General features: G+C 40.4%; 1 protein-coding gene across 2 annotated transcripts; it reads left to right on the forward strand.

Annotated features, from left to right (window-relative positions):
* Positions 1-1,070: 1,070 nt before the first annotated feature.
* Positions 1,071-9,791, forward strand: pld3 (phospholipase D family, member 3). 2 transcript variants are annotated; one of them, XM_018665576.2, is made up of 13 exons: positions 1,071-1,258; positions 2,345-2,466; positions 2,879-2,975; positions 4,313-4,360; positions 4,470-4,627; positions 5,000-5,180; positions 5,412-5,529; positions 5,783-5,910; positions 6,517-6,714; positions 6,974-7,113; positions 7,561-7,726; positions 7,841-7,940; positions 8,353-9,791. In XM_018665576.2, the coding sequence occupies exons 3-13, from the start codon at positions 2,949-2,951 to the stop codon at positions 8,535-8,537; spliced, it is 1,449 nt and encodes a 482-aa protein (XP_018521092.1). In that variant the 5' UTR covers positions 1,071-1,258; positions 2,345-2,466; positions 2,879-2,948; the 3' UTR covers positions 8,538-9,791. The 2 variants fall into 2 exon arrangements, with proteins under 2 accessions (XP_018521092.1, XP_018521091.1); XM_018665575.2 differs by lacking the exon at positions 2,345-2,466.
* Positions 9,792-12,459: the final 2,668 nt, after the last annotated feature.

Raw genomic sequence — 12,459 nt, forward strand, 5'->3', positions numbered from 1 at the left:
TTGCTGTCAAAGACACACATCCAGAGAAGATTAATATGATTGTTTTCCTGTAATCATATCTCTAGCATTTATTTTTATTCATGTTCAAAGTGCTTTGCAGCCCCAAAAATATGAAAATGAAATTATGGAAACTACACCCCTCTGAAACAAGTAACATTTCCACAAAACAAACATTAGTCACAACAAACCAATAAGAAATTTAGCCTCAGTCTGCACCCTGTGTAAAGATAATACTAACAGGCCTGAGTCAGTGTCGAGGACAGCCGTGGTGACTGATGGGTCACAAGTTCATTACCCATTACATAAATTGGTGTATTGATGTCATTAGCAATCCTAAGCTACAGGTATAAATTCACTTGTGACCCATAAGTTAAAACCAAAGACAAATGAATGACCGGCTGTGGTGTTTTTTCAAAAACGCTGGATGGATAGAAGATGATTACCTGTTAATGCTAATTATTATTAGCATGATTAAACGTTAGTCAGATAGACTAACTTACATAAAGGTCCAACAGCTGAGCGGTCGGTGTCTTTTTCACGACCAAGTTAAAAAGGTATTAACTTTTTTCGCAAACTATAAAAATTCATTGGAAGAAGCTGCTAAGGTAGCCGCTAATGATATCACCGCTGCCTCCAGGTGTTAGCAGTAATATCTAGTGAGTGTTAATGTGCAGCTCATGCATCAACACTGTCTGTTTCATAATGTTAATGTCAGGGGAGGTTACGTTGAAAACCTTAGCTTTGTGTTTACTCGTCTTACCTGCCGACCTATAACAGGAACAAGTGATCTTCATCCTGGAAGTGGGGTCAGAGGTCATTTAATATCCCGACTCGGCTCACCGGATTCATAAAAGAACCGTCAACAAACGTAATGGTAAATTCTCATTAAACACAATATGACAGTGTGCACTGACGCCACTTCGACTTTTATAATGTTAGAAGTATATTAGGACACAAACCGTGGACATACAGCGCCCTCCGCTGGTGAAAAGTGAGAACTGCACTACTGTAACTTGCCGGTGCTACGTCACGCGACCAGCTCCTCTCCAATTGGCTGTCCGGTTCAGATCACATGACCTCCTCTCACTGTCCGGTTTGTAGTCGAATCGGTGTTTAAACAGCATAGTGAATGGGCTTCTTCTTTGTAATTTGGTGCATTTAAAAATGAAACAACTACCGTGAATGTTATCGTGTGTACAGTACAGACGTCGACGCTGTTTTATGCGGGATTTCGATCAACCTGGACGTATGAGAACAGGTGGGTTGACAGATTTCCCAAGCTGAGACGGAGTTGTTTTTGTTGTTCTGCACTGTCAGCGACTCGTCGTCTGCTCAGTAAACCAACATTTGGTTACAGCGGTTTATTCATAGAAGTTATGGTACTGTTAAACAGAAAATATAACGTTGCAGTCTGAAGCGGGTTTGCGTATTGTCTGTAACTGTACAACGCAATGTGTTTTTAAGAAATTTAGATATGTGTTCATTTCCAAAGTGGCCTGTGTGAGCTACATTCACATTCTTGTCCTAATACTAGCTATGTATCCCGGTTATCCACTCTGAAGCTCACAAAGTGTGTTGCTCTGTTGTTATTCCACCGTGTAACTTAGAAATTGACCAATCTTCTCTGACTCACCCTCACTTCTACAACTTGAGCCAAAATTCTTGACTCACTTGTTCCTCTGCACAGATAAAAAAAACAAAAAACAAACCTTCTTTGTCCTCTGATGCCAGTTGTAATTGGAGAAGTCAGACCTGAAGGATTTGGCACACTTTGGCAAAGAAAACCTTTTTTTCTTAACTTTCTCAATGCCTTATTGAGCTTATCTGTTTTGCATAGTACAATGCAGGAAGGATAAAATGTGGCATCGCAGTGCTTCACAAGTGTTGCCTGAAAATTTGTGTGAATTGTGTTACAGCTTCCAGGTTGTTGTTTTTTCTATAGTATGGCTCTAGCAGGAACTGTTTGGCCTTTTTTTTTTTTTTTTCAAATCAGCCCGGAGCAAAGGTCACATAAAATCAAACATGCTGAAGAGCTTTTTTCCTCTATTTACACAACTTAAAATATTTCCAGATGCTTCTGTGTGATCCCAAGTCAACATGCTTTTAGTCCACAGCCCAGGACACTGTATGTTCCTATACCCACAGCTATACTGAGTCACATGTTTCAATGAGGAGACACCAACTTGTGACTGCCAGCTTAAGGATGCAAACTGCTGCTGTCAGCATTTAACTTTCCATACTTCCTCTCTCTTTTAAGCCTTCACATCTCATAAATCACGAGACCAAAGATTCCAGCACCCAGCTGATTTTGATCACATGTTTTTTTTTGTTTTTTTTTTTCTAGTAACTGATGTTCAGAGTTTTTGGTGGTTATGAGCTCAGCTCCCAGCAGCTCCAGCTGACCTGCATGCAGCCTGACAGCAGCTGGAGCCGCGTGTGTCTTTGTGCTAGAGATGAACTGTGCAGGTTATTCTCTGTCTCTGGTGTTGAAAACATCTAGAGGCTTCTCTTTGTAAAGTCTGTAAAGGTTCAGCAGCGGTGTGTGTATAAAGGAGAGACAGTGGTGTTTGAGATTGCCATGTTGTTTCATAACCGTACAGGCACTTTAAGTGAGATACATTTATGATTATCTTAGTAGAACCATCCTTCTAATTTTTTTTATTGTCAAGTTAACTTTATATATTTATTAAAAACTGTGTTTATCCCCAATTGCACACTGGTTAGTAAACATCAGTGCGGTGGGGACATTGCATTGCCATTTTGAGCTGCCAACATGTAAAAGCTTCCTTGTGTCGCTTCAGTATCAGGTCATTTATCAAGTCCGCAGATGAGGGCATGATGTAACATTGTGTGTTTTGTTTCCTCTGTTTGGTCTCAGAGCTTCAGAGCCTCATCTGACCTGAGCTGACTGGACTGCTACTAAAACAGATGTCATTTTGTCTGTGAACATGAAGTCGGACATGGCTTACAATCAGGTAAGCTATTTTTTCATGTTGTAGTTTGGAATAATTTCCACCTCTTATTGGGTTTGGTAATTTGCTTAAAACAGTTATCAAGTGAAAATATCAAGCATTTACTGGTTGAAGCTTACTTGCTGTCATTAGTTGAAGCCCTAATGATGCCATGTATCTCTATAAAAAAATGAACATAAACAACAACACAGAAAGAAGTACAGGAAGACTAATGTAACTTAAGGGTGGGGGAGGGTTACTGAGTTAAACTTAAATGACAGTATTTTTAAATCTGTTGAGAGATATAATCATTTGGACTGTTCATGGGGAGTTTGAATAAATGATACATTAATTAATTAGATTCACACAGGCACAGTCAGTGAAGGTAAGTCAAGGAATTTCCTTCATATAGTTAATAAAAGGCTGCCATGTCTTGTAAAAGGTTCACAGCCGATGTGTATTCCTGCTAATAATAATGAGGGAATACTTTCTGTTTTAAATGAATATTGTTACTCGTGTTTAATGCAGTGAGCATGTCCTCAGGTCTGAACAGCAGAGTTTCCTCATTCTTTCCTCAAACAGAGGAAGTCAGCTGATTTGAAAAATATTCAGTTATTTGGTTTTAGGGACGGGCATTTCAAGTAAAAATACTATTTAATAATCACTGAGAACTATTCAGCCATTACATGCACACAAACATACACTCCTACACACATATATGCACAGAGTGAGCTGACTGTGCATAGTTGTGGGAGACTCAATGCACTAGCTTTACATGGCAGAATTTGCACTGCACCTCATTTTCATTTATATTTGATGACTGTAATTGGCTTGGGATATTTCTTCTTCGTTTGTGCAGTAGCATCTTATCTCACAGCACCACACACATTTTATCAGCCCCTGGTAGTAAGGCTTTCCTCTACTGGCATTACCGTCACCCGCTGGCAGTAGTAACACATAATTTACCAACAAGTGTTGGTAAAAACAAGAGAAAATGTTTTATAACAAGACAGTCACATAAACTATTTGGGGTTTTTTTTATATAATTTAACAACTATTCAAAAATTATGACCCACTCCTAATCAGTTTCACACATTTATTGTAATATAGCAGTGGTAGAAATTAGACTGTTTAATCCTTCATGAAAGCATCACTAAAATCATCCAGATTTTTGTTATCAGTTGTCAGTAATGACGGCTTTCAGCATTCTGTAGTTCCTCTCAGTTTTCCTTTAAAATAAATGATTTTGCATATTTAGTTTTTAATGGAAGCATTCATGGAGATTTATTGTTCAGTTTGAAATGTAAATTCTCAAAATACTGTGCTGTCATTGTGTTTATGTTTTCCTCTGATACCTGTAGCTGGCGGATGTGGAGTGGAGGAGACAATACAACAGAAGAGCACCACTGGTACGTTACAGCACACACACACACACACACACATACATTCAGAGATGAACGTGATTTACTCAACATTGATCAACACATAGACATTTTAAGTGTTGCTCCACCTTTCCAGTATTCCAGGTGTGTGATAGCTCTGGCTACCGTAGCTACTGTTCTACTGGCTGCCATGGCCGTCTATAACCTCCTGACACCGAGGGTTTCCTCCTCCCATCCTGCCCCAAGCAGCAGCCTCCTTCTGCCCCAGACCAAGTCCTGCTCTGACCCCTGCAAGTAAGAAATCATCTGCTCATATGCGGACACAGACCAGCACATTTACTCAGCTTTCTCATCTTTTTTAAACAATGGTATAATTTAGCACTTTTCAGTATTAATATAAACTGGCCGATAACACAAAATATGTGTCCACGACAGAGTTTATAATGATGCTTCCACTGCTTGTTGCAAACACATTGGTTATAGTGTGTGTAACTGTGACTGACATTGTTGAAACTAAAATAATGTTTTAGTGTCATAACTGTTCTACCTTCATTAGTTTTACCCAGAATCTGCTCTGTAGTATAGCCTGACCAATACTGGATTTTTGAGTTTGATACAGATATGAATCACCATTATCCAGACATTTCCTCTCTTCTTTCCTGTCAGGATTGTTCTGGTGGAGAGCATCCCTGAGGGGCTGGAGTTTAACTCCAGCACCACTCACCCCTCCATCTTCCAGACCTGGCTCAATCTCATGGGCGAGGCTCGCAGCAGTGTTGACATCGCCTCCTTCTATTGGACGCTCACTAACCAAGACACCGGCACTCAAGAGCCGACAGCATATCAGGTCAGCTGAATGGCCAGACAGGCCTGTGCTTCCCAGAGCCTTACACCTGATCTGAATGTGTCTTCATGATGTTTTTTTTGTTTTTTTTTTCACTCCTCTGATGAGTCTGTCACGTGTCTTTGCTTTGATTTCTTCTTTAAACATTCATCTGATATTAACATTATTTTTTAACAAATGGTTTTCTTTTTCTCATTTAACAACATTAAAATTGTTTTCTTGCTGTGTGCACAGGGTGAGACCGTTCTGAAGAAACTAGCGGAGCTTTCAGGGAAGTTGTCTGTTCGTATCGCAGTCAACACACCACAACAGAGTCAACCTCAGGACGACCTTAGGCTGCTCAACGACTCCGGTAACACTTTAATTTTATATATTTATATTTATATTCATTAGTTCTGTTTACTATGTAGCAGAACGTTCTGATCAGCAGTGTTTCAACAGTTTCACTGCTGTCAGTTGCGTCTCTGGTTTCACTAAATCACACACTAAAACATGACACAAGACAATTTTTTGTTTTTTTTTTGGGCTTGTGAATAAAATGATTCCAACCATCATAGCTTTTGTTATTCAGGCGATAACCAATACTTGATGTGTGTGTGTTTAAGGAGCTGATATCAGAACAGTTAACATGAGAGAGCTCACCTCAGGAGTCCTTCACACCAAGTTCTGGGTTGTGGACAAGAAACACATTTACATTGGCAGTGCCAACATGGACTGGAGGTCCCTCACACAGGTACACACACACACACACACACACACACACACACACACACACAGACACAGGTTAGTCAGACTGAGGTGTCTCCAAAGTAGCCTCGTTCACAAACGTATTTCTTATCATATGTGAATGTGAATATCTTATGGATTACGATTGTTTTTATTACTCTGTGGATGTTATCAGTGTTAGGGTTGTGTTAGTGTAATCATCAGAGGCAGTGGATAACAAAACTATGTTTAGTTTAGTTTTTTTAATTCAGAATTCAGTCTGATAAAGGCTCTCAGGCTGGCAGTGAGAGTTGTCTGGTGTCCAGTCCAGGCAGAATAAAGTTTCTTCTGCTTCTAAGAGGAAGTTCTTGTGTCGGCTCAAACTTTCAGTCACATGCCCCGCTGTAACAATATTTTAAATATCACAACCACATCTCAATTTTAGCTTTCATAGTCAGATATTTAGTATTCATTTTGATGATCTATCATAATCACTGCCATGAACATCCTATCCAACATCCTATAAAACTGTGTAAATGTTACCAGGTAAATGTGACATAAATGTTTTTTTTAATCTATAACCTGTAAAAATTTCTGACTGAGAATAAGTCAATGCTCTGCTGTTGGTCTCCAGGTGAAGGAGCTGGGTGCGGTGGTCTATAACTGCAGTTGTTTGGCTGCAGATCTGGGTAAGATCTTTGAAGCCTATTGGTTCCTGGGGGAGAGTCAGTCGATCCCATCACCTTGGCCTTCCAGCTTCTCCACCCTGTACAACAAGGACACACCTCTCCAGCTGCCGCTCAACAACACGCCGTCCAACGTTTATCTGTCGGTGAGATACATACGGGGAAGATGATCATTTTGTTCTTGTTGCTGAGTCATGAGACTGAAACCCCAAAGTTTTTAATACCAAACTACGAGGACATATTAAAAGAGGCAACACATTCTAATGACCACTTAGTGGTACCATTAGTCCAACTTCCTTATTCTATCATCTTAGTTTATAATGGCTCTCTTGTATTAATTAAGAATGCTGATGAAATGAACAAATGATTTATTAGATCTCTTTCTTTTCTCATCTTTTCTCTCAGAGTTCCCCTCCGTCCTTCTGTGCAGCCGGCAGGACTCCAGACCTTCAGTCCATCCTCAGTGTGATGGAGGATGCCCAGAGCTTCATTTATATCGCGGTCATGAACTACCTGCCCACCATGGAGTTTTCACATCCTAAAAGGTACAGATGGTCGGAGATTTGTTAGACACAACTACAGGGCGAACAGGAACCTCAGTGATTAAGAGCATCTGTTTAATCCTTTTAAGTCAGCGTGCTTTTGATCACAGGGTAACCCAACATACTTGTGTCGAGCTTAATTGTTAGAGGAGTGGACAGAAATGTGAAATGAGTGCAATCACTTGTGCAGAAACGTGTAATCAAAAGGCCTTGTTTGAAATTCAGCTTTTCCATTGTAATCTAATTAAGCTCTACTGAAGAAGTGAAATTCATAAATGAAACCTTCCTTCCCTCAATGTTTGTGTTTAATGAAAATGTGTTATTTTGAGGATTTTGTTTGCATTAATGAATAGTAAAAGTAGTCATGAATTGGGTCACAGCTGAAAGGTGATTGAATGGTTAGTGTGATGGTCCCATGTCATCATATTCTGCCTGGGGCACCCTCTGCAGGTACTGGGCAGACATCGACACCCAGCTGAGGAGAATGGCATACGAGAAGAGGGTCAAAGTGCGCCTGCTGATCAGCTGCTGGGCCAGCACCCAGCCAGTCATGTTTCCCTTCCTGAGGTCTCTGGCCTCCGTTTACGACCCCAAGAGCAAACTAGACATCCAGGTGGTAAGTAGCTCTTCTTAATTATGAAAAAATTCTGATGAAGGAGGTTGTGTATATAATGATGCAGATCCTGTAGTGAAAACAATGACCTGATGAACTCTTGTCTCCCTTATCCAGAGGCTGTTTGTGGTGCCTGCCAGCTCCAAGCAGAAGGAGATTCCCTTCGCCAGAGTCAACCACAACAAATACATGGTGACTGACAAGATAGCTTATATAGGTAAGGCTGCAGATATACTGCATGTTTCATGTGAAACACACTTGGATAACAACATATAGTATGTTGTTAGTAACTGGGTTTTAAATAGGTTTCTGATGTATCAAGCTGTAATAAATGCAAAGTTTATTCACTCACACACTGGACTGTGAACATACACAAATGTCAGTATTCACAAGACTTGCTCTACTTCCCTTAAAAGCTTGTAAAACTTGTGAAGTACTTGGGGTTCTGGGGGTTCAGCAGGCTGACTTGTCATTTTTTAAACATTTCATTATAATCATCATTAATGAATAATGTATTCATTCATTTTGAAAATAATCATTAGTTCTTTCTGATTGTACACATTAACATTTATCATCTGTGAAAAAATGATAAATGGTCTACAATATAATCTGCGTCTTTCTGTTTTCAGGTACATCTAACTGGTCAGGTGACTACTTTGTGAACACAGCTGGCTCAGCCTTGGTTGTCAACCAGACTGCATCACAGGCCGAGTCAACCGTCCAGTCACAGTTGAAGGCTGTGTTTGAGAGGGACTGGAGCTCTGACTACAGCACTCCTCTCACCCAACACTCAAACCTCAAAGACTTATGTTGATTTCAGCATCCACTATTACAAACACCACATCAGCCTACATAACTGCGCCACAGTTGGACACTTAGTTATATATCTATAGTTGCAGATTTATTTTAGCTTGCAAATTCTCATGCACTATCTCAGTTGCACTAGTCAGCTGAAACAATTGTTCACACGGTGAACATGGAAACCTCAGGGGAGCAGAGTTTCCTTTGCTCAGGTCCAAAGGAAGAGAGTCAACTTCAAGTAAACATGGCTCATCACAGGTTTAGTGCCAATCGTGCCGTCAAACCGCTCATTAGTTCAGTGCTGCTAGTCGGTGTCAAAGGCTGTTTAAGAGTACCTGATCTTTTTTTCCCTTTTGTTAAAAGCATAGATGTCTTTGCTCCCCTTTCTTATCAAAGCTGGCCATTGATTCAAACAACATGTGCGTGTAATGAATAAACTTTTGTTACTCTGCCGTAACATCAGATCAGTGCAAAACACAGGTCTGCAGTCAGAATTTACTTTGACATGTGACCAGTGACATGTGACAAACAATGAACAAGCAGTTTTACCTCTTCTTAAAAAAAAAAAAAAACTCAAACAAACATGTACATTTAACTTTTAAATTGTTTTATGGTGTGGTTTGTATCATGTAGTCCTGGTAGCACTAGGGGGGCTCTGTTTCATCTTTCCATTCAGGTTGTTGTCATGCTGAGGCACAATCATGTCCTCAGTTGGCTTCCATACTCACATATATGAAGTGATATGTTCATTGATCACTTTCTCCTTTTAAAGATCAATCACAATGCATTTCTTTTATACAACTTCAGCCTCTATGGGAGTTTTTTTTTTTCTCCCAGCTCATCTCAGGGAGTAAAGATTGTGTGTTTTCTTAATGGATCACTTTAGTTTGCTGGAATATGGAATAATTAATGCTCAAACTGGTGCTGGTGTGCTGTGCCTGTACTGTAAAAAAGTTTTTTTTTTTTTTTTTTTTTTTAATTTACTCTCAGTCTTCTGGACTGTTTTAAAATAAACAGATTTAATACTTAAGTCAGCCGTGCATACAATAGACTGGAAATTTGCCACAGCAGTTAATTTCCACTGTGTGGAGTGACTGAAACTATTAATTAGTGAGGAAATGCTTGTTATGGCAACTGTCCAAGGGAGGGTGTTTACTAGTAGCAGTATGCTTTTACAAAAAAAAAAATCTGGAGCAGTATTTCATGTACATGTAATTAGCTCCTTAGTCCTAAAGAAATTACTCTCAATAAATGTCTTTCAATCAAACCTGTTCATTGATTAATTTGTTGGCCAAAAGCTTAGATCAGTGTCTCAGGCAACTTCACATAGTTGTATTTGTTCAAGTTGAGAGACGGCCTAATTTACCTCATACTCTTCTCGCCACTTCAGAACTTTCTGTACATTTAAACGTGTGACAAGTGCCTCCAAAGGCAGCAGAACATTAACATTTTGCACACCTGGGCAGTTTCTCCTAGTCGTCCTGGCAGATATTATGCACTCTAGAGCAGGTTTTCATCCTGAACCTCTCCCTATTTTGCTGCGTTCATTCTTTCCCTTGGTTCTGACCATTCTCCCTACCCCGGCTGCTGAGGAGGACCCTTATAGCATATTGTTGCTACCACTATGCTTCACCGGTGGGATGGTATTAACCAGGTGATGAGAAATGCCTGGTGTTCACTAGACATAGTGTTTGGAGTTCAACTCAAAGGGTTCAATTTGTTGTCTCATCAGACCAGAGAATCATTTTTCGTATGTTCTCAGAGTCCTTTAAATACCATTTGTTAAACTCCAAGCAGGCTTACAAGTGACTTTTACACAGAGTGGCTTCTGCTTAGCCACTTTATCACCGAGGAGCTCTGTTAGAATAACCACTGGGTTTTTGGTCACCTCCCTGACCAAGGCCCTTATTGCTTGGTTACTCTGGTCAGATGACCAATTCTAGGAAGAGTCCTTGTGGTTCCAAACTTCTTCCATTTCACAGTTATTGAAACCACTGTGTTCCTGGGAGCCTTGCCACTGTTGAACTGTGGAGGTCTTCAGAGAGTTCCTTAGACCTTATAGCTTGGTTTTTGTCCTGACATGCAGTGTGAATTGTGGGATATACACAGGTGTGTGCCTTTCTAAATTATGTCCAATCACCCCACTTACCACAGGTGGACTCCAGTCAGGTTCTAGACACATCTCAAGGGTAATTAAAACAAACAGGATGCACCTGGCCACAATTTAGAGCTCAGCACCAAAGAGTCTGAATACTGTTGTAAATGAGAGATTCTGCTTTTCATTTTTAATGCATTTGCAAAAAATCTGAAAACATGTTTTCACTTTGTCATCAGTTGGGTAAACTGATGGGCAGAGATGACAGTTGTAGCAATTTAAAATGAAATCTATGACACAACAAAGTGAACCGGTCTGAATTCTGTCTGAATGTAGAAGGGGTGAGGGACCTCTCACATGTCACATAAGTGTTCCCATCTGAATTAATCACAGCATGAAATACAGTAGTAAAACTTTTCTTCACTGCTATTAATGAGATATACTGTAAGCATATATTACCCTCACAAATGAAGGGCCACTGTACTATGATTATCATTATTCTGACAGTAACTGCCCTCAGAGCAGCCCTCTGGCCGCCTGCTGTGATGTTGTTTCTGCTGTGGAGCTGTTGGGTTGTTCCCAGACACAGTACAATAGACCCGCTGGGCTTTTCTGTCTCTATACATTCCTATAAGCCTCCATCTGCGCACAGCAGCGCGGAGGAGGAGCGTTAACGGCACCGGGACCGGTCGGCAGGGTGGACATGGCGGCGCACAGCTCCGCTGGAGAGGCTGTTTGTCAAACCTTTTACCCCTGAACAATTTAGTCAAATCATATTTGATGCCACCTGTAACCATGGACGAGCGACATTTGGTTTTTATGTGTTCCTGCGCGGAGATGCTGCTGGTGTTCTGATGCGCAAAAACTGGGACTTTCTGTGGGTGAGGCTGCAAAGTTTCCAGGCAGGGCTCCAAACCAGAGCGGCTGTTTCAGAGGAATGAAGGTATAAGAATATAGAACCAAATCGATCAACCCCACGTGAGTTTAAAAAGCTTTTTCCAACATGAACCGCTTTTTGTTCTCTAACTAGCCATCAAGTTTATTTATCGTGGATTAACACACCGAGTCCCACTGTACCATATAGGGCGTGTAACTTAAAGTGGACCTTGACTACATCCAACTGTCGGCTATTATTAGACATGCAGCATATAGTTCAGAATGAGTGAGACTTGATGGTGCCTGCGGAGCACATGTTATATCAAGTTAGTTGAAAATCAAAGCGACAAAGTTTTACTTTTGTTTACTGATTGCTCAGGATTATACTCCATTAACCCTCCATATGCCTATCCATAGATGTGTGTGTTTTAGCACGAGGAGAAACACAAAGTACTCAGTTACAACATTGTGTTACTGCGAAGAGGTCAGTCTCTATTGTTGGTCATCTCTCAAACTGCTGTCTCTGCAGTCTCCGCCCGGATTAAAGCCCCGCTGATGTCCTCAGTGTCCCGCTGCCTGTTCAAGGTACAACATGTTCACTCACACTCCGCAACTCTCTACACACAACTTTCTGCTCTCTGTGTCCAGACGTGTGTGTGTGTGTGTGTGTGTGTGTGTGTGTGTGTGTGTAACTGGAGTGTCATTAATGGGGAGTTAAGCCTGTAGACTAACCATTGCAACATTGCATTATAACCATGTAAACTGGTGGTAACAATTAACTGTATATAATTTATCATGTTATTCTTATGTTTTCCATTTTATGTGAATTGGCTGGCTGTGTGGCTTTTGCATTAGTTCAGTCAAACAACCAAGACACCAGTTAAGCAGTCAATCACAGTATATTATCTCTCATGCATTCTCTATTTTAAATACTTTAAGTCTCATAATAAATATGTTTTTTGTC

The sequence above is a fragment of the Lates calcarifer genome, linkage group LG21 (assembly GCF_001640805.2).
Source record: "Lates calcarifer isolate ASB-BC8 linkage group LG21, TLL_Latcal_v3, whole genome shotgun sequence".
NCBI classification, from domain to species: Eukaryota; Metazoa; Chordata; class Actinopteri; family Centropomidae; genus Lates; species Lates calcarifer.